This window comes from Diadema antillarum, unplaced genomic scaffold (assembly GCF_040938485.1).
Source record: "Diadema antillarum isolate AM-2024a unplaced genomic scaffold, OU_Dant_1.0 seq00002200_RagTag, whole genome shotgun sequence".
In the NCBI taxonomy this organism is placed as follows: Eukaryota; Metazoa; Echinodermata; class Echinoidea; order Diadematoida; family Diadematidae; genus Diadema; species Diadema antillarum.
Window position 1 is genome coordinate 100,445 of NW_027272836.1, and position 25,104 is coordinate 125,548.

The following is a 25,104-nucleotide window of genomic DNA, read 5'->3' on the forward strand; positions in this document are numbered from 1 at the left end:
GAGCGGAGCGAGCGAGCTTGAAAATTTTACATTTTACAGTCCAAAAGCTGCCGTTCTACAACTCCGCCCAAATGGTGATTATCACTTTAGCGATCAAATCCACAACTCGCACGATTTTCCTGTTGTTAAATGTATCTCGCATCCCCCTGGCCCTGATCTCTATCGATATTCTACACAGATAAAGTATGTGGTGTACACAATCATGTACGTATTGAGTATCCACACATGCAGAGACAACCGGTGGCGCGTTTGCTGTTTGAGTGCTCCTGCGTTTCTGAGGGTCAGCTCGAAATTATTTTTCGTCGGAAATCTACACTGTCACAAGCAAAATTACAATGTCTGGTGAAATAGAGAAGGGAATGTCTGTTTTCCTTGATGTGAGTATTGCTACATTTTGATTTAAGTTGTCATTCAGAGGACGAGGTTTCATTTTATACGTCCAAGTAACCCCGGCGCGGGGAGCTGTAAATGGGTACGTATTGGGGTCGCTGCTGCGGTTAACGTCCAAGTTGTTGTTTCACTGTCAGTAAGCCAAATTGTCGATCAGGACGCCTATTTCTAGTGTAGAACTTCAGGACCAGGGGCCTGTTTCACAAAGAAGCAAAGTCGATCTTATAATTAAAGATTTACTAAAAAATGGTGTGCTATGTATGTCTTCAATGTTGCTCAACTTACACTCACCTACTAATGAAAATGAAGATTTTGGAGACTTTTTCATGTAGCCATGTAGACTCCACTAACCGTGGCGTTACAAGATAAAATTAAAATTATAAAATAGATAACATCATTCATAATATAAGGAGTAGGCCATGCATTGGATTAAAAGAACGACTAGTGTTCAGTTCTTGTGCTGAATTATTGAAATTCTCCATAGTGTTGCAGTCATTCTTAGGTCATTCAAAACTCTAAAAGTATGAAACACCCCCCCCCCCCCCCTTCCTTGTGACTGGTGTGACAGGGATATGCGGCATTAAGTGGATCACACTTTTAATTATCTCAGCTGTATTTTTTTTTTTTTCAGTAGCCATCAATGATACAAATGTGTAGTTAAAATGAGTTCAGTAATTGATACCTATGGTTGTCATTCAACCTTGAAGAAAATCAACAAATAAAGAAAATCAACAAATCCATTCTTTCTTGAAATTCAACTCACTTTGATCAAAAAGCACTAAGTAGTTTGACTAAGTATTTCTCTCACTGTTTGTTTCTCTATCTCTCTCTATCTCTCTCTCTCTGCTTTGAATTTCTCAGGTTTTTAGAAGGGCAGATAAGAATGGTAAGTTGAACAAAGAAATAATTTCCAAAGCAAATGAAAATAAAGTTGATGAATAACTTTGACAACTTAGAGACGAGTACATATTAAAAGAACATTTCCTGTGTTTGCCAGATTAGCTCAGTTTTGTTTTGTTCTTTCCATCATGGGGTAGACCCTGTTCCCTCTTTTTCTCAGACATATTATATAAAACTTGCAGATTTCTGTATGAGAAAACAAAAATGGTCAATAACAATTCCAGTTTGTGAAAGGTGGTGATGAAGATTAAACTTGTACCTCACTTCATTCATTATGTCTTGCTCATCTTTTCCTTGTTTTTACTTGTTTGTTGCTAGATGACAACTGTCTTTCTTTGGATGAATTCAAATCCTTCTTTGGGGATGGGGTCCTGACGAATGAGGAGTTAGAGAACCTCTTTCATCAAATAGATACCCACAACACCAACAACATTGACACGGGAGCTATGCGGTGAGTGTACATTTATCTGCATGTAATGTCATTGATCCCTGTTGCTTATATTTTGAAAGAATTGGGATGAAATCCACAGTTGGTGTATATTAGTGATGCTTATATTTTTATAGCAATTAGACCAAAAAAAAAACAACAACAACTTATGGTAATCCTTTGAATGTATGTGAAATTAAGGCATGTAAAATGTGTAATAAAAAATTCTGCATTTGAACATTTGAGATTTTGCTAGCTATTCTCAGAGACTCCAACTCTCCCGTTTTCGACGGGAGATCTCCCGCCGAAAACCCATTTTTGCAAAATCTCCCGTTCTCCCGCTTGAGATTTAATTTCTCCCACCCTGGCTCTGTGTCTCCCGTTGGAAAGGAGTTCTTACTTATTGCTATCGTACGTTGAAAAAATAAGCCTTAGATAACACCAGAGACCATCTAGAACCCTAGGAACTTCGCACACATCAACATGGAGTCTCCCGTTTGCTAGGGGTTGCAGGCGGGAGAATCTCCAGATCAGAGGGTGCTTTGGGTTGGAGTCTCTGTATTCTTGTTAGGGGATTTATACATCTGAAACATAAAATTTACATTTGTGTATTCTATCTTTGATCCAGTCACTTAGGAAAATACATTTTTATTCTGAATGTTACTGGTTCAATATATTTTGCAAATAGAATAATTGTTTTAAAAATTTGGACTTGTGAGACAATATCACAAGTCAAAGTGGTTCAATTCCGTATCTAGGACCACATGGTAGAATGACAGAGAATCATCATTTTTCAATGAGAAAAAATAGTGAATTCCCACATTGGATTAACTATGCACAGCCCTGTCGCTGTACACAAGTGTCGCGATAGGCAGATGCCGTGCTTCTGCATGACATCAGGTCGAGCTAACATTGGATATGATGGGTAGAGCAGTAATTAATTTCATGTTGCAGTTCGGTCAAGAAGTTAGCAGTACCTTTTTCCTTGGGTAACAAGCAATTGATGAGTGCTGCAAAGTACTGTAAAAGTGGAAATTTTCGTGGTGTTGAAATTTTCATTTACTTATTGTACACTCTGCGTAGAATCTATCAAGCTTTGGTGAATCAAATATTTACAGTGTTTCTTGGAAATCTTCAGAAACAGAAAAAACGCTTGAACAGAAATATGTTTGTTTGTTTGTTTGTTTGTTTGTTTTTTTTTTTTTTTTTGGGGGGGGGGTTGTCATTCGAAGTTAATTCTATTTTCCCATTTTTTCCCTCCCAGAGTATTTCAAGAGCCACCTGGGACCCTTTAAGGACATTTTTGCCAGCCTAGAAGACCTTTCTGGCTTTGTGTCATCAGCTCTGCAGAAAATGGCAGATGTAAGTAAGCACCTTGCTTTCCAGAAATATAAAGGTCTGTACAGGGCTCCCCCTTAGGTCTTCCCTTGGTTTTGAATCATAGATATAAAGATCACTTCAGAACCAGAAAGATTGTATCTACAAGTGTGAATATGGAGTGTAATTGTGAATATTTGTGTATATAATGTTTGATGCTGAATGAACAAAAGTGTGTTATGTCAGTGCTATGACCAGGGAAGTGGAGGAGAGATTACTCAAGATTTGCTCACCTCCGGCCAGCTGCGGTCAGTTTGGCCTTATGATGACAGGTATCTGAGCTGTTATCGCAATCAAATCCTGAATTTTATCCCATTTAATCCCACCCTGTGGTAGCTTCCCAAGGAGCACTTTCCATCTCTCTTCCACCTCCCTACTATGACATACCTAGCTATACAGTTTTGGGGAATTAGAAAGTGAGTGTCAAAAATCTGTCTCAGGCTGCGTTTATCAACTTTCCCCTGTTCTAAACGGCTTTCGATAGCCCTTTCGATAGCCCTTTCGAAAGCCCTTTCCATAGCCCTTTCGAGAGCCCTTTCCAAAGCCCTGACTGCCTGTACTATTAAAGTGCCGCTTGTTTTCTAAGAAGGGACGGCGAAAAGCAATTACCATCATAAAGACATATCTTCCTTTGAGAGTGACGAGTCACGATGCAATGCCACATGAATCAATTGTCTTACTATCTGTGAGGCAGCTCCAGTTTAGCACATACTTCAAATATTTCTGAGTGGCGGCATGAGACTTTGGCTGCGTTCATCAACTTTCCCCTGTTTAAACGGCTTTTGATAGCCCTTTCCAAAGCCCTTTAGAAACGGCTTTCAAAATAGTTGCGTTTATCAACTCTCTTCGCGAAAACGATTTTTTAACTGGCCTGTCACTGCACAGCTGCATTGCGCTATTCGACCTGAGGAGAAGTACAAGTACTGAAGTACAAGACTACAAAGCCGTTTCAAAACAGCTTTGCGTTTATCAACTTCCAAAAGGCTTTTACAAACAGGTTTCTGAAAACCTGTTTAGGAAACCTGTTTGGATAGCCACAAATTTGGGGCTTTCGAAAAGGCTTTCCTAAAGGGCTTTCGAAAGAGCTTTGCGTTTATCAACTCGTGAAAATACCTTGAAAGCTGTTTGGATAACCTGTTTCTGCCGAGAAAGGAGAGTTGATAAACGCACCCTTTCGTAAAGGCTTTCCTAAAGGGCTTTCAAAACAGCTTTGCGTTTATCAACTCTTAAAAATTCCTTGAAAGCTGTTTGGATAACCTGTTTCTGCCGAGAAAAGGAGTTGACAAATGCACCCTCAGACACGTACATTTTGTGCTTCTGTACCTGGTATGGATGATAGCTGAACTGCTGCTGGATAATGTGCAAGTGATTATAGTTAAAAGTCTGTTGGTGTCATTAGTCAGATTTGTTCTGACGTGCCCTTTGATGAAAACAAGAATCACAGCAGTGACAGATCAGTGGGAGGGATAGTCATCTTCAACCCCATTCGTGGTTTTCTCTTTTTTTTTTTGTTCTCTTTGTTTTGTTTTGTTGTTTAGTGGTTTAAATCCCGGCCCTCCTCTTTGTTTTTGCTTTTGTTTGTTTGTTTGCTCATCATTGTGTCAGCCGATTTTGGGAGAAGAGTGGTAGCAAGAGATGTGAAGACTTTTTTTTTTGCTTGTCATGACCCATCGTCATTGGCTTCCCCCCCCCCCCCCTCCCAGCAAAAAGCTAGATCCGCCCTTGGACAGCCAGTATTTTCAGTAGTCCTGAATTCAAACTCTATCTTAATCAGGAATTGCCTTGTTTGTATTCCCAGGAGTATCCTACGGAGACCTTCCACCAACAGTTCACTACTCGCTTCTTGCTGAAGGAAGTTTCTGGACAGTTTATGGCCCTGACCAAAAATCTGGACTTTGCTTGTGACCACCTGGAACATGAAACCCTGAAGGACAGGTGAGGTCCAAGACTAGGAGTCGATGTCAGGTGTAGTGACAGGAACCATGTCTCTTGATTACAGCCAAGTTTGTCAAATATGTCTGATATATTAGGAAGTAGATGACTAGATTGCTATTTGAGTTGTCAATCTGTTGTGGAAGATGACCAGAGCAACTTGGTCATTTAGCTGTATGATAAAAAGAGTATTTAGTGACTTTCATTTATCAGATAGACAATAACGGGTTCAGACAATAGTGACTTTCATTTATCAGATAGACAATAACGGGTTCAGACAATTTTATATATTTACAGATTAAAATATTTCAGAATATGAATATACCGTATATGCCGGAATATTCCTGAAATAATTTTATTTTTTAAATATGTAAATGTTTTGTTTTAAAGAAAGTGCTGTACAACTCATGGCTGTATAGATAGTGTGTGGTCAAAACTGTTGATTATCTCCAACTTGTATCACCATTGAAATAGACCTGGAAGTAGTCAGGTGGCGGTGGTAGAGCCCGTCCGGAGCTCCAGCGCTGGCTGGGTAGCTAGACGGACAAGACGTCAACTGTCCACACAGACCAGTGTGCCAGGAGAAGGTGAGTACATTGGTATACACACAAACTCAATCAAGCAATCAGCAAATACCCTCCCACATGTGCAGTGTAGTTGTGGCGGCTGGGGTAGTGTTAAAGTCTTAAACACTCATGGTTCTGTTTGGTAGTTGCAGTGAATGCCATCCAAGACATCTAAAGGTGGCATAATTTGGGGAAAACAGACAGTATTTTCTTTTCAGTAGATTTTAAGAAATTTTTATTGCTCTTACCTTTATTCATAGCTCTTCAGAAAAGGTCTCATGTGGTTAGATAGGAAGTGATTTTTGTCGAGCCCACCAGGGGTGAGGGGAGACTAAGGGATCGCCTGCGGCATCTGTCCGTTTGTCGTCCGTCCATAACGCTACAAACACTTGAATAACTCTCTACTGAGGACTTCAATTTCAATCAAACATGGAGGGAAGAGTGGTTATTCAAAGTTACACAATTTACCAAACATGAAGGTCACCTCAAGGTCAAAGGTCACAGGCAGGGGTCAATGAACTTTATGGCCCAATGTTAAGTTTTTACGGCGCGTTTCGATTATGGCTCATAACTTTTGATGTATATGTCCGTTTGTTATCAAACTTGGATGGTAGATGTCCCTTGGGGAGTTGAAGGTCACCACAAGGTCAAAGGTCATAGACAGGGGTCAATGAACTTTTAGGGCCCTATGTTAAGTTTTTATGCCTCCGCCACGAAGTGCCGGAGGCATTATGTTTTCAGGTTGTCCGTCCGTCCGTCCGTCCGTCCGTCCTTCCATCCGTAATCAATTTTGTGGACAGCGTAACTAAAAAACTGTTTTTGAGGTATCCTAATGAAACTTGGCATGTACATTTATGAATGGGCGAAGTTGTGCCTATCAACGTTTCGGTGCACATGCTCAAGGTCAAAGGTCAAAAGGTCAAGGTCAAATGCTCAAAATTTCACTATTTCCCCCATATCCATGCAATGCCTGAAGGTATTTTCTTGATACTTTGTGTATATATGTACTACTAAATAAAGATTCTCCATAGAGAGTTTCGGGTCATGAGGTCTAAGGTTGAGGGACAAAGGTCAAGTCAAAATGTTGAAATTGTACGCTTTTCTCCATATCTCGCAAATGGTTTAAGGTATCTTCGTGGAACTTAATATAAGCATGTACTGACTGGCAGTGCTTATCTAGGGAATTAGGGGTCATGGATCAAAGGTCAGGGGGTCAAAGGTCAAGGTCAACTCCTCAAAATGTCACTACTTCCTTCATATTTATGCAATGCCTGCAGGATTTTTCTTGAAACTTGATATATACATGTATTACCCAATAGATATTCTGTGGGAAGTTTCTTGCCAAAAGGTCACAAAGGTCAAAGGTCAAGTGAAAGTGCTAGATTTCCCTTCTTCCTCCATATCTCGAAAATCATCAAGGTATTATCATGAAATTTATTACATATTTATGCATGTTCTACCAAACAGCATTCTCTTTGAAACTTTAAGGCCAAAGGTCAAGGGTCAAAGGCCAGGTTTAAATACAAATATTTTACCATACTGAAATTACACTTTTTCTCCATACATTGTGTATTACTCAGTGCATAAACTTATAAAAGGGTCAGAGTCAAGTAAAAATCCTCAAATCCCCAAATACCTGCACTCTGACAATTTAGTCATTCATCCAATTAAACATAGTTCAAGGAAAGTGAACATTCAGCACATTTGTGACAAACCTGTCATTTTAATATTTTGCCAATTATGTGAAACTGTCATCACACATTGTCAAGACATTGTGCTATAGACCTATTAGGAGAAACATGCATTATGGTGGAGGCATACCAGTCGCTGTAGCGACATTTCTAGTTGATTATGGCTCCAAACTTTTGATCCATATGTCTGTTTGTGACCAAACTTGGATGGTGGATGTCCTTTGGGGAGTTGAAAGTTCATCACAAGGTCAAAGGTCACGGACACAAACTCATGTAATTGTCTTTTTCTCCCGCACTTATAGGGATGAATCTATTGACTGCTGAGGTCAGTCGTCTTGCTGACCTGGTGGCACGTCTGGAGCAGAAGGTCAAGATTGATCCCGTGGATGAAGATACTGTGACTGAGACCAACAAAGGATCTCTGGTGAGAAAAGCTTATTTCCTGATGTTCAGACATTTTGTTGACATCATTCCAGAGTCTCGGGTGCAAGGATATATTCCCACAAATCTACTACTGTATAAGCTGTTATTTTCGCAAGGGTTTAATTTTCGTGCATCTTAGTTGGATCATGAATTTAACAACACGCGATAATGTCTCCATGCGCTAGGGTAATAGCACATTTATGTTTAATAGCGGCAGCGTCATTATCGCAAAAACAACATCTCACGAAAATGTCTATGACCTCATTCAGGAAAATATCTGTACGCGAAAATAACAGCGTATACACTAACTTACAAAGAGACAGTGGAACAAGTACAGATATTTCTCTCGTAATCTCTGTCATGAATTAGGATGTGAGATATAACTCCTCATGAAATATAGATTGCTAGTTGTTCCCCCCCCCCCCAACAGGACTAGATTTACTGTCACAGGTCAGTATTATATGTTGCTGATTGCAGCTATTCACGATTACGCTCCACAGGCATTCATTGTCAGCAGGAAGTTCGCCGTACTGGAGGAAAAGGATAGAAGTTTCCGTGACAACCTGAGGACATACGTTGATGCAGCAGGAAGAGATGATGGATGTGTGAGGTAAGCTATTGTGTCCTCTTTGCAAGATTTTTTCTTGTCAGTCTAAGACTTATATGTGCATCACCGGTGTGATATTTTGAAAGGAGAGTGCTTCAGTAATAGTATACTAATCACAGACTTAGGGAAATTGACTTTATTTCTGTTTTTTCTTCTATGAATAGGATGTTCTTATGGAAAGTTATAAGATTGAATAAGCTGAGTGAACAATTCTCAGAGGATATATAAATACTTGATATAAACAGCCATCACTATCTTTCAACAAAGCAGAATTCTGGATGCCTAATCCAGTCAAGTAGTTGTACTGTTTGAAAATTGTTGTGTTCTAATTTTGCCTCTTTACTTATTTTTTTTGTGTGTGTGTCTTGAAACTAAAGTTTCAAAGATGAAGTTCAGGAAGTCAAGACTTGATGCCCCATTCTAAATGTTTTTACTTTTGTGATAAACTTGGAATATAGTGATTTGTTTTTTTCTTCAAAGCTAGTAATAATGATATCAAGAATAGTAAAGTAATGATGGTAGTCATAATAAAATTTTCACGATTATTATTATTATCATTATTGTTATTATTAGTATAATGAAAATGATGATGTTTGTAGTCATGATTATTATCATCATCATCATTTATCATCGCTATCCCCCTTGCAGAATTGCAATATATTCATCTGAATATATTGTAGGCAAACTATAATAGTCGTAAGAATGATCAATACCTAGAGAAACCTTAATACAAGTACAACAATATGGTACTAATTGGAAACACTTCAGTTCATCTTCTCAACATCAAGTTTATTACATGTTGATAAAATTATGTTCAGAAAGGTATACTTACCCAGTAATGTCATGCATTGTATTTCTATTGTTTCCACTCCTACACAACCGCAGCATCAGTGTGAGAATGTTTGAGGGGACCTGTAACTATGCCGTCTACGAGATCTGGGAAACAGAAGAGGACTGGAAAACGTGAGTCACTTTGTTTTGATCTCTATTGATCCAGCAGTGGCTTTTGCCAAGGTTTGACTCTGGTAGCTCCATATTACATATATTTAGTTCAGCAGAAAATCAACCAAACAATTCCATACTTTGCTTGTCAGGATAAATTGTGCAGTATAAAAAGAAAAAAAAAAAGAGTCTTGCTCAGTATGTGTTCACTGTTATTGTAGTTTGTGTTTATTTGTTTGTTTGTTTGTTTGTTTGTTTGTTTGGATTTCTGTACCAGATGTAACTGCTCATGGTTTGTGGTATTTTTGTAGTATTTATGTATCATGTCCTTTGTTGATAAGCTTGTCTTGTGTTCTTGCAGGAACTTTGCTGGTGCCAAGTCAAAGTCTTTCCGTCGAGAGAACGTGGATCTCTTGGACAAACCAGAGCAGCTGTCCTCAATGGCCATACCAGGTGAGAGTCATGTTACCCCAATGATAGCTGAAGTCAAATTCAACTCTTGTTAACCCTGGCTTATAGTGGGAAAATTGTGTTTAAAATCAATATATTTATTACAGGAGCCATATTTGTGCAATGCTAACTATTTGATCAGAGGATCCTGATCAGTGTACATATCAAAATTTTACGACTCACCAAAAGGTAGTTATGTAAATCAGCTAATCATTAAGGAGCTTTAGATTCAGGAAGAAATGAAGACAGAATGATGTAAAGATGTTTCTTGTAGATTCTAGAGTGTTTGACTTGTGTTGCAATACTCAAAAGCTTGTACCGGTTTCGTAAGGACATCCTCTGTTCTCTCGTACACAAAATGTTGTTCTTACATCCAATGGAGGTCATTTTGTGCATACTGTAAAGCAAGGAATATTGGCGGCATGCCACTAGAATTCAATGCATATAGTGTAAACAAGATCTTTCATGTGCATTTTAAATTTGTGAATCTCTCACGAAATTTGTGAAATTAGAATACACATGAACATTTCTGGTTTTTATGGTTAGCTATATTTGCTTTAATTTGCATTTGCATGACAAAACAAAAGACTTGTATACTTAATTCTGCTCAAGATAATCATATGGTGGAGTAACTATTCAAATACAGGCATGGAAGACTCTCTAAACAGTGTTTACACAGAAGAACTGAAGTAGATTGATGTTTGTTTTTTTTTCTCCAACAGTCACCATGTATTGATTTCTTATTTTTGCATTTTTGTTTCATTTTTGTGATTACTCAAGATGTGCTCAGCTAACAAAACCCTGACACTTTGCTTTCTCTCTTTTTATCCCACAGCCAAATGGATCATCAAGACTGATGCAAACTGATGAACTTATGCAATCAATTTTTGTTGGAATCCTTGGTTTATTTCATCAGATCTAATGCTTAGTTTGTGTTATTGTGTACAATGCGTTTCTGTGATAAGGCACATGCCAATATTTATCTTCTGCAGGCCAAAAGAAGTGTCATGAAATATTATGTTTGTCGGTATGTTTGAGTTTTTAAATGATTAATTAACAATTAGCAATTTGCTTTAGAGTAAACAGATTGCATTCTGATAGCCCAGATGACATAAACTAGGACTGCCTATTCTACTTGTGATTTGCAAGATATTTTGGTGCAAAGTATGGTAATGAAAATGAAGAATGAAGTAGTCTGCATTTTTATGCTATTCTTAATCATATTCATGGAGGAGGAAAATGTGTTCTTTAAGTGTATTAAATGATTGAACACAGAAATGGTTTCATTATCAAACTGCTAAAGATGAGTGTTATTGTATTGCTGTGTACTGTAAATAGCCTGCAGGCATAGGGTTAGAAAGACATTCCATTGTTTATCACTTTGATAGACAACTTTATCAGTGCAGGAAGGTGGAAAACCCTGATCAGTGCATAAGGTCAGTCCTACTACTCTAGTGACATGTTCTGTATATCAGGCAAGTCAGTTTTTCTTTTCATTGATAAAAGGCAACTTTGTATCTCTTCAGTTATGAAAGGCTACCTTGTAGCTTTTGAAAGATGAACTGCTAGTTTGAATCTTCTCAATGATGCACAGCTAATTTGTATCTTGTAATGATGAATGGCAACTTTGTATCTTTCCGATGATAAAAGGCAACTTAGTGTCTCTTCAATGATGAAAGGCTACTTTGAATCTCTTCAATGATGAAAGGCAACTTTGTTTCTTTCCAATGATGAAAGGCTACTTTGTGTCTCTTCAATAATGAAAGGAGGAAATGATTGAAGTAGTATGTGGTGTTAGAGGCAGATGCACGAGAGCTATGAAAACTCTTCTGTAGGTTTGTGTGTCGTAGACCAAACAAGGTATTTATGTGTAGTTTTTGATACTGAATAACCTTAATGGTAGTATTGTGTCTTTATGTCATGTAGATATGTTGAACAGTTAAGTGCATCTTATATATTTAAGTGATATCAAAGCAATACCATTTTGCATCTGTATGTATGCTAAAGAACTAAGAGGCTCTGTTTTGCGAGAACAAAATATGCACAAGTTTATACAACAGTTGTATGTAATTTGTACCTGTCTGGTGTGACACTGACATAACATTAACCCTAAAAAGACTGGGGGGGGGGGGGGGGCCTAAAAGGCCCCCCCTCGACATTTCGCGCGATTGCTCTGCAACACGCAATGCTCTCGCTGCGATGCTCTATGACTTTTTTCTTTCAAGTTTCCTGCACATTTTAACACCTGATTTCTGACGCCCGGGGTACGGTTCTGAAGTTACATGACATTTTGTACATGCATGTGAGGCCGAAAATGGCTCAAAAATGTGATTTTGTGTACAAGGTCAATGCAAATTGAGTTTTTTTCACATGGTTCATATAAATATGCTTATTTTTACTCTCAATGGCTAAAATTAATTTGTTTTAGGAGTATTATGCTTCAAAAAGTGTCTGCCACAAATTTTGTTAAAAAAACAACAAAAAACAAAAGGTCGAAAAAACAAGGAAATACATAAGAAATTCATGAAACAATAAAATAAATAGGAAATTAATTTTGATACCGAATTTTTTTTCAAGTGCATTTGCTAAGAATGCCACAAAGAATAATTAGACCAAAAATGAGCACTTTTGGAGCTTTATTTAGTGATTTAGATCAAAGAGTCTGATTTCTCGCATAAATTAGCATAATTAATCAAAATAAAATAAAAGAAGACTATTTTGGAAAATTTAAATATACGATCTTGTAGATTACATCGCACACTACCATCGTGCAAATTTTCGCGGCGATCGCGCGATCCACGGCCAAGATCTTAAGGGGGGGACACATTACAGGTGATGTAGTAAAGTACACATAAAGCTGACACAATTCAAACAACTGTAATGCAACTTTGCACAATAAATAACAATTTGCTGCTGGTCGTTAAAAATGATATGAAGCTACCTGGTATATTGTAGATTTGCAGTCTATCATGTGTATGTGGTTGTTCTGAAAAGAAAATCTGAGAGAGGTAGTGTGAGAGGGAGGTAGTATGATGGAAGAGGGTATGGTATACAGCAAGAGACATCATGAGGGTAGTATAAGGAGTGAATATGGGGAGAGGTGAAAGAGATGAGTTTTCAACCAGTTACTAATTTGCCACTCTCACTATACAACCAGTTATTTACCTCATTTGATGAATCCTCAATTCTGATTGGTTGAAATTTGGGGCATAAACTCAACAATTTCCTGTAGCCCATAGAACCCAAACTGCCCCATAGTACTAAACTGGCCCTCTTTTAATTTGTAGCAACACATTCATACGTACGCGTAGAGTAAGCACTTGGCTTCAATGGTGCGAGAGGTGACCAATGTCCAATACAATCGCAATGCATGTGAAATGGCAGTGCAGATGTGTGAACTGGCTAGAGCTATTGCCATCAACGTACTAAATTTTCATTACAATTTTATTCATTATATAATACAGATATAAACTGCTTTTCTTCAAGGCGTTTGTTGCTATTATCCCCCCTCTAAGGTTCCTTGGGTCATAGCATGGAGCCGAGCGTGCTAATGATATCAACAATACCCTGAAGAGCATTTCATATCTGTATACTAGGAGATGGTCATTAACTTCATGACTGAATAGATGAGAGAACTGTCGTGTTGTGGTTAGTGAAAGTGTCAATGAACCACTGCAAACATATTAAGTGTCATAGTGTCAATAAAAGTTTGTAGAATATGGTGAACTATTTTCATTCATTGTGACTGATTAACAATAATTTTTCATTCATGCTGAAACTTTTTGCAGCAGCCAAGATTGAGTAAAGTTGGATACAAACTTAAAATCCATGTTTATAAAGCTTGCAAGTATTATACACTAATTTCATCACAGTCATAGTCATGGATTGAAAAGGAACATATATGCTGTTATGTGCCGAGTTTTTTTTTTGTGTGTGTTTTGGTTTTGTTTTTGTTTTTGTTTTTTCATTTGATTGCTCTTATGCTTTGTTCACTTAGGTCTCCATACTTTTAATCACTGTTATTATTCCACGAGTAGTATGTTGCACTGCATCTTGTATGAAAAAATCTCTATAACTTTTTCAGTCATTCACCTTTAGCACACTCTCTTCTGAGCAGCAGTAAACTAATTTGCCCATTTACAATGAACTGGTTGTGTCCAGTAGCACAATTTACAATACATTGTATATAGAAAACTTACAGTTTGTGGGATGGTGTCATTCAGTTGTTTACACAGCTGTATGATGTACGTAGTAGTAACTATCTCACTTTTTCAATCATCAATTTATCTTGTGTATCATTCATCCACTCATTCATTCAATCACTCCTTTCACTTTGTATGCCAAGTTAACAGGGAAAGATATTCATGCCATACCAATCACAAGACTGAAATTTAATCACAGTCATTAACAATTCTGGGCAAAAAACTGACATATGCTGGAAATACAAAGTCACTGTAAATACACACTGTAAATTCAAATTGGCTTGCCATTATTCAACAAGACAGCTCACATTGCTGTTGTGTGCATTCCACACAACCTACTACAGTGTAAAACCCTCAGAGCTTTGAACCACACTGCTTTCACAGTAGTTTGGGAACAGTCCCTTTGTTATCAGTCCATATTTTCCACTCACAACAGACCCAAGAGATGTCACAGATCTGAAGGTCACTCAGTTCTTTGGGTAAATTGTTTCTTGTCATGTATCGCCCCCTGATGGCCAGGAGTAATAAGATTTCAGAGGCTGAACTACTGTATACGCTATATATTTCGCGAGTCTAAATTTTGCGAATCGGGACATCCTAATAATTTCGCGAGTGATTAAATTCGCCATCGTGGAGTCCTCTACTGAACGAAGAAATGTGACAATGCGTATGTCACATTCATACAATGATGTATTGTATATGTATAATTGTGTAATAGATTTGTAGGGTGTTGTTTGTATTCATTGTGCTTATCATAGACGTAATTATGTAATTGTGATGCAAAATGTGTTTGTATTGTCATGTTCATTTCAGTACAATGTAATGCCAGTGGAAGCCAAATTTCTGTGTCTGACATAGACCAATAAAGAATGAAAGAATGAATGAATATCGGCATTAGGGTCAATATTTTTGTGTTTTTTTATTTCGCAAAGAGCAGCTGTCTCGCGAAATTCGCAAAAATAAAAACCTTGCAAAATATTCGGCGTATACAGTAATTTAACAGATGAGCCAGCAGGCATTATTTTTGACATGGCATTGCTTTTTCATAGTTTTTACTGAGTAAGGTCTGAACATTACAGAATATTACTGAGTACATGTATTACCAGGTAAAGCTTTTATGCTTATGTTGTAAAAGTTGCATTGTATATCACAATATGCACTGAAATAACCCCCGTATCTCTTCTGTTGAATCACCAGAGATATTAAAACACTAAATTTTCTTCAGACACTCACAGATAAAACATAATAATATGATAACCAATAATTACAGTACATAGTGCCTTTTCAAAAAAGACACACAGCACTTCAACAATTACAGCATTGATCCACTTAAATCTAACATGTAGTGGACTAGTAGGCATGGCACATCCAGACACCATGTGTCAATATTTGAAATATTACACGTTAAACAGTCCCAAGTCATTAATGCAGCTTTGATTCATCTCGGAAGGGATCTTTCTGTTCTATCCAGACAGATCCTTCAACCTCCATGCTTCAATATTTCTTACATGTCATGTGGTTGAGGCTTGTTTGGCAATACTTGTACACTGAAGAAAATTCCACAAAAATTCATTTTTCATGAAAATCACATTCTATCAACTTGATACTGACATATGTTAAGGGCAGCAATTACTCCCCCTGCTTTCTGAAAGTGGTTAGTCAAGTGCTCTTTCATAACGCTAGAAAAGTGAATTTTTGTGAAATTTTCTTTATATTTTCTTTATATTGTTGTCCAATCATACATCATAACCTCTAGTAGTCTATTCATCCAGCGGTTCCAACACCAAAACTTTAACAATTCATAACTTTTGCATCGATTGTTCGATTTTCCTTAAACTTTAACTGATGTGTTCTACTAATATTGCTGCTTTCACTCAATCCACAGTGCTATTTGGGCTTGGGTTCCCTTTAACCCTATTTTAACTGGGGGGGGGGGGGTCAAATTGACCCCCCCTCGACGTTTCGCGCCACGATTCCGCAACGCGCAAAAATTTTGCCGCGTCGTTTCATGACTTTTTTCTTTGAAGTCTCCTGCATATTTGGAGACCAAATTTGCCATGTCCGGGAACACCGTTCTGAAGTTACGTAATGTTTTGCATATGCATGTCAACCCCAAAACAGCTCAAATTCATGATATCATGTGCACATCCAATGCAAATTGTGTTTTTTGGTTAAATTGATATAAATTAGATTATTTCAACTTTTAACAATTGAAATCAATCAATTCTAGTGTAGATAAGCCTGAAAAAGTACCTGCAACAAATTTTGGCAAAAAAACAATAGAAAACAAATGGTCGAAAAAAACAATAAAATACATAAGAAATTAACAAAACAATAAAAAACAAAAGAAATTGATTTTAATTGTGCTTTTTTCAAGAAAATTGATGTGTCTTGAGGAATTCTGACACAAAAATTTAGCAGTCCTTCAGTCTTTTTAATGAAGTTATAGGTGAAAATATGATTTCATGCATAAATTTGCATAATTAATTCATTAAAAATAGAAAGGCAATATTTTTCTATTGCATGACCGTGTAATCTTGTAATTGACATCCGGCTCTATTTTTAAATCTACATGGAGTGATTGGCAGAAATGTACATGCCTTGTCACATATCTTGATTTTTTTTTTTTTTTCAAATTCATTTTATTTCAGTCTCACAATAATCAATGAATGCTAATTTTAAATGGCAAGTACAATGCTTGTTATGACATTACGCTGTATACTGTAAGCCTGTTTCCATCAGAGAGGGCAGATATTTGCTTATGACACTAAACTCTGTCAAGCCAGACTTGAAGCACCTTCAGACATAAACAAATTTTACTTGAGAGTGGTACACTGATCTTTGAAGGCACTGAACACATAATCAGATTCTTGTCAACATGAAAACTTGGCTTACACCAGTCTACTGTCAGTCGCCATTACAGGACAAAGACAATCAATGTAAAATATTGTATCATTCAATGTAGTCCTATTCTCTGAGTATGACTACTGCATGTCAATTGTCTATACAGGATCATGCTGTGTACTTCACTGTGAAAACAACCTGCAAACAATCAGAGTTAACATGATACAGACTACAACTGTGTCAAAGAAAAGGTGGGTCTGAAAGTCAAGAATACATACAAGGCCCTATGAACATCAATGCTTAATCCGTTGAGGACGGGCTGATTTTGCTACAACACACATTTCCCATAGACACCTGCCCGAGTATACTCGGGACTCGTCCTCAACGGGTTAACTGTTACCACATATATTATTCTGCATGTCCCACTTTGATAAAGATGTAGAGTGTAAAACACATGTACCCAACGTGGCCAGCAGCAAAAATATCACCATACAGATATGAAGGTGCCAATGACTTCCAGTTCCAGTGTATATTGTAGACAACTTTGTTCATTGTCTTTCTTGTCAAAGTAACAATCGTTAATACCGTAAGTAAAAAAAAAAATATTTCACATTGATCGCTTATATAAACAGGGTTCAAGTCAACATCCCTTTAAAATTAAATTTTGAGACAAATAGAACTATGCAGATACTCGTCAGTCTAGAGATACCACACCCAATTAAACTTGCTGCAGAAAATCTATAACATTAGAATCTCAGATAAGTTGGAAAACAAGATCAAGAGAGGCACTCCTGTATGGATTGTACATTGCTAAGTAATTAAACAAAAAGTTTACAAGAAGACAATAATTTGTATATATACGAATAATTTCTGAATCCAACAGAAAGATTCACATACACTCAACAACACTGACAAGCAGACAGACACACAAGTCACACGCCTATGAAGGAATTTGTTTACATTGTGGACTAAATCACTGTTTTGAACTATGGAAAAGCCCTAGAAAACTGAGAGAAAAATACTATTCATTCTGTGTCAGGGTTATCACAGTAAATGTGAAAAATGGAAGGTGAATTTTTCTTCCCAGCACCAGGATGTAAATCCCGCCTTTCCATTGTAAACCTTACTATTTTAAACAAGCTACACATGGCAGTTTAGTTTACAGTCTGGGGTCCTCCAAATCATATCATGTAATCTGACAATGTAAGTACACTTCAGTTGGACCACAGTGATCAAATGAATTTATCATAAAATTTGATTCAGTTAAAAATGGAGCAGTTGTGAGATACTTACATTGTATCCTCTGGCAATTTAAAGAGTCAGAATACTGAAGAAACAACACTACAGACAGTATTTCTACTGAGCAAGGTGATAACAAATATTATTACAGAGCTACACCTGTTCATATCATAGAGGATAAAATGGGTCTACCTCTTGCATAGGGACTATAAAATCTCTATTCCATTAAAAATGCTATTCATTTGGGTGGGTAAAAGGAAAACGATGTAAGGATGACGGCGGGATGATGTCAGGGTTTAGGGACGATATGAAGAATGATAGGAAAATGATGTGATGTCACAATAGTGTCAGGATGATGTCACAATGTTTGGTGATGATGTCAAGATAATGTGAGGATGATGCCATGATGTAATGAAGGTACAGTGCACTCCCGTTATAACGAACACGGTTATAACGAAATTCTGGTTATAACGAAGTAAAAATTTGCGCTGCAATGTCATCCACTCTATGTATTTCTATTGTTTATTTGTTCGGTTATAACAAAATTCCGATATAACGAAAGAAAACTGCCTGGTCCCGAGGACTTCGTTATAACGGGAGTCCACTGTATCAGAATTATGTCATGATGATGATGATGATGATGATGAATGATTTAGTCTTATTCATAGAGGGTAGCCACTTCAGTGATCTCTGCACTGTTCTCCTCGTGGGTCCTGTTCACATCAATGAATGTAATTCAGCTATCAGAATTCTGTCATGATAATCTAATGATGATGATAGTGATGTCATAGTGCATCACAATGATATAATGTTGATTGATGATGTTATGAAGATGATGTGAGGATGTGATGTCGATGATGAGTGGGTGATGTGATAGGGATGTAATGATGTCATAAAGTAAAGATAATACAAAGATATGATTTTGACATCATGATGACTGACGATGTGATAAATACACTATGAGTGGATTAGACATTGGAATGATTGGCAATGATCCACACAGTTAACCTTAACCCTTCCCCTATTCAGCTATTAAAAGAAAAAAATTGTCTTGACCGAGAGTGATGGGTTGACATTGGTATTGGTATTCCTCTGAGTAGCCAGTCTTAAATAACTTGCAAACATATCAATAACAATGCTAGCAGAAAATGTAATTGGGGAGGGGAGGGAAATAACTAACATGAATTCAAGTTCATAGGGGCATGATTTGTTTCGTCCCTTTAAGCAGCATTACACATTAAAACTGCTCTTGTCATCTTAACATCATACAAATCTGTAACTGCTGAAAGACTGCAAGAGTGTAGATAAAAGAGCTGGCATTCATGTACCAATTGCAAAATTTCAAATACATGCAAATCAAATGCTACGGATCAAAGAAATTAAATCAATATAAATGCATTGCTGGCAGCCTTCATCATCAAATAAACCATTATCAGTCATAATTGTTTAAGGTAAATGCCCATTATAAGAACCATGAGATATACTGAAATATAAAACCTTGTGCAAACAGGAACACTTCCATTATGTCAAGACAAGTGGCCACAGTCTTCACTTATTAATGACTTTCACTGAGTATACCCAAACCAAAACAAATGTCCACCAGTACATGCATGAAGATTTTTGACAGATTGAATGCCTCAGAAATACTGCAAAACCACACAAGATTGCTGCCAAGTATCAATGAGACCATCGTCAGGTCAAACAAGTTCAAAATCACACGGTTGCTTGACGATGTGACGCCGATGCAACCGCCGATGACCCCACTTTTTAATCTCCGACACAACAAAGACAGAAGAAGTCAGCATCACCAAGAAACAGATATCTGAAATGAGCAACAAATGTCAGTCAATCAGAGTAAGTCATATTAAAGAGTTCTATGGAGAAGAGTAAAACTGTGCTTGATTGCCCCTTTAATTACAGACATGGAAGTCAATGAAGTCCATTAGACATTAAATTTAGGAGCCTATGATACCAAATATAGCATTACTTACCTACAAATATCTTATTAAGTGAAAAAGTATAAGAAATCTCTCATTTTCTCAAAACACGCTGCGGAGTAGAATACAAGAAATCTCACTGAAGTGCTGAGGTTTAGTTGTGAAGAAATAAAATTACACTGACATATGATTTACACATAGTTAACTCATTCACGCTCTTTGCTCTTAAAGGACACATTTGTACACATTGTGTACAATGGGCAATAATCTTACAATGTGTACAATTAAAAATTAGCCCTTGATTTGATATTGAAATGATGACTCTTGGTTTCAACAATAACATAACAATAGTGTGCGAAAACACCAGTGGGATGGGAGAGGGGGAGGGAAGTTCATGCCACACTCACCATATATGGAGAGTGCCTCCGTCTGGAATATTTTCTGCAGTGGTGGAAAGTAGATAACCAGCATCTGGCCCATAATGGACCCCCCTACAGCATACAGGAACATCCGATTGCTGAACAGACCTATGCTGAATATACTCTTCGTCTGTAGAACAGAAAACCAAACACAGATCATGCTAAAGTTACAGGAAACAATTTTTGATACTTCTACTATTCTGTCTGCTTGATTTCACTCTATACAGGTCAACTTGTGCAATATACGGCATTGGATACTACTGTAAAAGTGGATATTTTTGCGCGACTAATTTTTTGCGCTCAGTGAGAAAAGAAGAGTTTCGCGTGTTTTTAATTTCGCGGAATCAAGACATCAACTACTGGAACACATTGGAAGCAAAAATATTTGCGTGCTTTTATTTTCGCGCTAGTTTCTGTTTGCACGAAATGTGCGAAAATTTTAGCACTGCGAAAATTTCCACTTTTACAGTATGGGTCTACCTTCATTCAGAAGTGTCTCCAATCCTTGACTGGTCATGTTTATCTGTCTTCATGTTTACAGTACTGTATACACTGTTATTTTCGCGTACAGATATTTTCGCAAACCGACGCCGATGCTTACGTTAATGCTCTATTAACAAAGGGCATGGAGACAGAGCATTTTCGCGTGTTGTTAAATTTGCGATCCAACTGTGATTCGCGAAATTCCAAAATTAAACCCTTGCAAAAATATCAGCTTATACAGTAGCTAGGATTATTGTATTTGTCTTTTAAATCTTTTTTTGTTTTGTTTCCTACATGAGTTTGTTTACATTTGTGTTGCATTTATGGTGAACATTTTATCCACACAGACTTTTGGAAGATCAGTCCCTGGATTGAGGCATTACCATGGGAGAAAGTCCATAAATGAGATAATGTAATGACAAAAACAAGGTGAACACAAATCAACAACCTAGATACTGACCTGTGACCTACTGCTGAGTGCATTAAACATGTCAAAGAAGACAAAGCAAGTGAAGGTCATGGTGGTATCTCTTGGGGTGATGATGTTGTCTTGCATCTGATGGCAAAGAAATGGGAAACAAAATATGATTTTGATTACAGATGACAATAAAGTAACCGTGACCTCCCAGCCTCAAGCTTCTGTGAATAGTTGTCAAGACAATGAAAATTTTGCAGTTAAACCAGAGCCAGTATGATTTCATCTCCAGTTACATCCTGAGGGAGAGCTAACCGTGGCGTGATCTGCACGTTTGACATTACTTATCAAAATTACCAGACATTACTTATGTTGAAACGTACAAAGTATGTACACAATTGAGTTATTTCATCACCAGTGGTGCATCAGAATGTATGTATGGTATTGTATTCATATGCTACACGTCTTTATATGACTATCTGACACAGAGAAGGCTGAGGCAGGATTGCTTATGATTGAGAGCAGCAGTCATTACACTGCCATCTGGACTCTTGACAGGCAGAAGGTGATAAATCCCAGCTCAAGATAGTATCATGCTTGTCCTTATACTCTGAAAAGGCTTCATGGAGCAAAACAATTCAGCATACTGTATGTGAAGATGAATGCTGCTACTACATGTACCAATATACAGGGCCAAGTATCTAAGACAATGAATAAATCTAATCAAATCAATACATGCATCATTATTTAATATTACAATCCACATGAAGAAGCATCTGACAGGAGATTTGCTAAATGTACTAATGTAATCACTCGGCACAATGTAGCAAGAGCATAATATTACGATTATGTAAAGGAAGAACTTGACCAATATTAATGGAAATGTGTGTACAGTCATGGACAATAGAGGGAGCACTAACCTCTCTCCAGAAGACCCAGAGTGTTCCCGTGACGATGATGAGGGCAGACATGACTACATTAATAAGAAGAGGTCTGGTGATCATGGGGTCCCTGACCTGACGAGGAGGCTTCCTTATCACATCCTTGTCCACTGGCTCCACTCCGAGACTGGACAGAGGAGTGGAATGAGGACAAAACATCATTCTCAATCACGTAAAATATAGTTAGGACAATTCTTTGGATGTAAGTTGTGTTTATCATCTATGATACATTACAATCTTTGTTTTGCAGTGTTGAAAAACATTTTGTCTTTTTATCCAAAGTTACAATATATACCCTTGCCATTTTGAAATGAATTATAACTAACAATAACATTAATGTGTAGAGTTAAAATAGTTGGCATCCATACTTTCCTATCAGAAGGGTCACAAAGTAAGGGAGAGTGGCATACAAATGAAACTCCAAAATACTGCTGATGTGAGAGGAAGTGATGATTCTGTTTTTATTTTTACAAAATGATTTTTCCCATGAATGCAGACTTCTATAAATCATGTCATTACTCACTAAGATGCTGCTTTAGCCGATGACAAGGGAAAATGTAATATTCTGAAACCAAAACTTCAGTGATGTTTGAAGATACTTGCCATTGCATCACATTTTTTTTTTTTCATTGCACATCTAAATTCACAAAACAATGATTCTTTTGGGAAGGCTCATGGACATACACACTGTGCTACGCTTAAGTACTCTTAACCCGTTCCATACAGGAACCTGGTAACCTGTGTATTAAAGGGACACAGTCCTCACAAAATTTAAAAATATATGTTGTTGTTGTTGGTACCTCCATTGAACTACTTTCATCAAAAACAAACTTTCAAATCACCAAATAAGCTCGTACATTTCGGTTAAAAAAGTGTGACTCTGCAAATGAGCAAGTCTTGGCGGAGAGTCATACGTCATCGATGCACAACTCTTTCCAGCGGTGTTCTGCTCGTCATCCCTAGTTATTTATGAATACATGTTTACTATTTATTTTTATATTAATTGTATATATAAATAAGCTTGAAATATTTTGTTTGAAATAATAAAACCACATATTGTCACATTTCATGAAAAAATCAGATATGATCATTTTGAACACTTAAATTGGTTTTCTGAGGCATGGCTGTCAACTTGAGAGTAGGGCATCAATGACGTTGCACCTTTTGGCAGGCTCTTACACGATCGCTTGCAGGAATTATTTTTTAAAAATCGCGTACGGAGACAATTTTTGATGTCCACGCGTATAAATTGGTGAAAGGTTATATTTTTTACTCTTCTTAATTATCAGTACAGTGAAAATCTCAGGACTGCTTCCTTTTAAGTCTATGGGGATTTCAGAATTCAGTATGGAACAGGTTAACTGGTTGATATATGCAGGGAGTTTTATCAATAATAACAGCACTGCCAGCATAATTGCCCTCCCCCTTCAGGATACTTTCAGACCTCATGATGTGGGCACATTGTGGCTTACCTCTGAGCTGGTGGTCCATCCATAATGATGTTGATCCAAAGGATCTGCATGGCATTGAGTGGGTTGGGAAACCTCATGATGATAGACAGAGCTATCAGGGTCAAGGCAGCTATGCTCCTACCAACACAGAGAAACAAACATTCAAACAAAATCATAAATTACAATCAAACTTCTTCACTTCACATTTTTGAAAAAAACATTCAACACATCCATGCAAATTGGTCAGTTATGGAGTTATTGTTTATTAAAAATTCAAATTTCAATTGATTTCTTGCAAATTATAAATAAAATGATTGTGTTCAGGCAGTGATGGTTCATACATTACTAGTCATCATTTATATACTGCAAATTTAGATATTTGTTATCATATGTAGCCTATATCTTAAGCATGACTGCATAATCAAGAAATCCTTTCATTACGCAATGCACACACACAGACATAAAATTCGGACTGGATATTACTCACGTGCTGAGCTGAAACCTGACAAAGTTTTTGATGTTGTAGAAGATTGCCTTGCCCTCCTCAATGGCCGACAGGATGGTGGTGAAGTTGTCATCGACGAGGATCATGTCCGCTGCCTCCTTGCTGACGTCTGTCCCTGTCAGTCCCATGGCGATACCAATGTCTGCTGTCTTGAGAGCTACAGCATCATTTACACCATCTCCTGTCATCCCAACAACCTGACCAGTGGCCTGCAGTGCCTGTCACATAGGTATGAAGAGTAGAGAAGTTCTTCCTCATTTGATTTTTACTTCCTTATTCAATTATGACACTTCACATGACATTTTAACCCGTTGAAGATGAGTCCCAAGAATACTCGGGCAGGTGTCTATGGGAAATGCATGATAGCCCCTATAGTAAAATCAGTCCATCCTCAGTGGGTTAAGGCTTCTTGAAGACCTGCTTTCAGCCTCTTGCAGCAGTTGTGTGAAAAACAATAACTCCTTTAATATACCGGGTAACTCAAATTTCTCCTCGGAACACTGGATCAGTGGGACATTTATCAAACTGTAGTATTAAAAATGACTAGTGATAAATTCAATAATACTTAAATATGATACAGAAAAGCATCCTATAAAGGTGCAAGACACCAATAGGGACTATGGCATTATGTATACTGGTATACATACATGCTAATATTCTCTCTATCAATGAAACATATGGATATGTTTGCCTATATTCAACAATCGATTTCATGCATTGAGAGCACAATCTGTCTAACTACTCTCAGAGTATAATCGCTCCTACCTTGACAATTTTCAGTTTGTGCCTTGGACTTGCTCTGTAGAATATTGACACCTGGTAAGAAAGAGAATGCAGAATATCTGTTGTAATTACCATAAAATCAATTTCTATCATACTTGACTCATAATGACAACAGGTTTAATAATCACAAACATACATTCTGAGCATGTGCATGCATGAAAGATAATGGAAGTGTGAGTG

General features: G+C 37.3%; 2 protein-coding genes and 1 long non-coding RNA gene across 3 annotated transcripts in view; 2 read left to right on the plus strand and 1 right to left on the minus strand.

Annotated features, from left to right (window-relative positions):
• The first annotated feature begins 243 nt into the window (after positions 1-243).
• Positions 244-1,728, plus strand: LOC139714234 (uncharacterized). The gene is made up of 3 exons (XR_011709688.1): positions 244-377; positions 1,252-1,276; positions 1,609-1,728. It is a non-coding gene; the product is annotated as an uncharacterized lncRNA (long non-coding RNA).
• Positions 1,729-7,587: 5,859 nt separating this feature from the next.
• Positions 7,588-10,597, plus strand: LOC139714237 (N-terminal EF-hand calcium-binding protein 1-like). The gene is made up of 5 exons (XM_071625953.1): positions 7,588-7,707; positions 8,207-8,316; positions 9,199-9,276; positions 9,617-9,708; positions 10,541-10,597. Exons 1-5 carry the CDS (start codon positions 7,588-7,590, stop codon positions 10,570-10,572), a joined length of 432 nt encoding a protein of 143 aa, XP_071482054.1. The 3' UTR covers positions 10,573-10,597.
• An 8,923-nt stretch (positions 10,598-19,520) lies between these two features.
• Positions 19,521-25,104, minus strand: part of LOC139714238 (calcium-transporting ATPase type 2C member 1-like) — a 31,224-nt gene continuing 25,640 nt past the window's right edge. The window contains exons 17-23 of the mRNA XM_071625954.1: positions 24,907-24,957; positions 24,124-24,359; positions 23,658-23,774; positions 22,165-22,312; positions 21,290-21,385; positions 20,335-20,476; positions 19,521-19,812 (exon numbers count right to left, since the gene is read on the minus strand). Of these exons, the coding sequence (XP_071482055.1) occupies positions 19,688-19,812; positions 20,335-20,476; positions 21,290-21,385; positions 22,165-22,312; positions 23,658-23,774; positions 24,124-24,359; positions 24,907-24,957 (915 nt within the window). The 3' untranslated portion in view covers positions 19,521-19,687. The remainder of the gene's footprint in view (positions 19,813-20,334; positions 20,477-21,289; positions 21,386-22,164; positions 22,313-23,657; positions 23,775-24,123; positions 24,360-24,906; positions 24,958-25,104) is intronic.

Excerpts from the sequence above, each read along its gene's own strand:
- LOC139714237 (XM_071625953.1), top strand. The coding sequence starts at position 7,588 with ATGAATCTATTGACTGCTGAGGTCAGTCGTCTTGCTGACCTGGTGGCA. Across the intron at positions 7,708-8,206 it reads AGACCAACAAAGGATCTCTG|GCATTCATTGTCAGCAGGAA; the intron begins GTGAGAAAAGCT and ends TACGCTCCACAG. Across the intron at positions 8,317-9,198 it reads AGAGATGATGGATGTGTGAG|CATCAGTGTGAGAATGTTTG; the intron begins GTAAGCTATTGT and ends ACACAACCGCAG.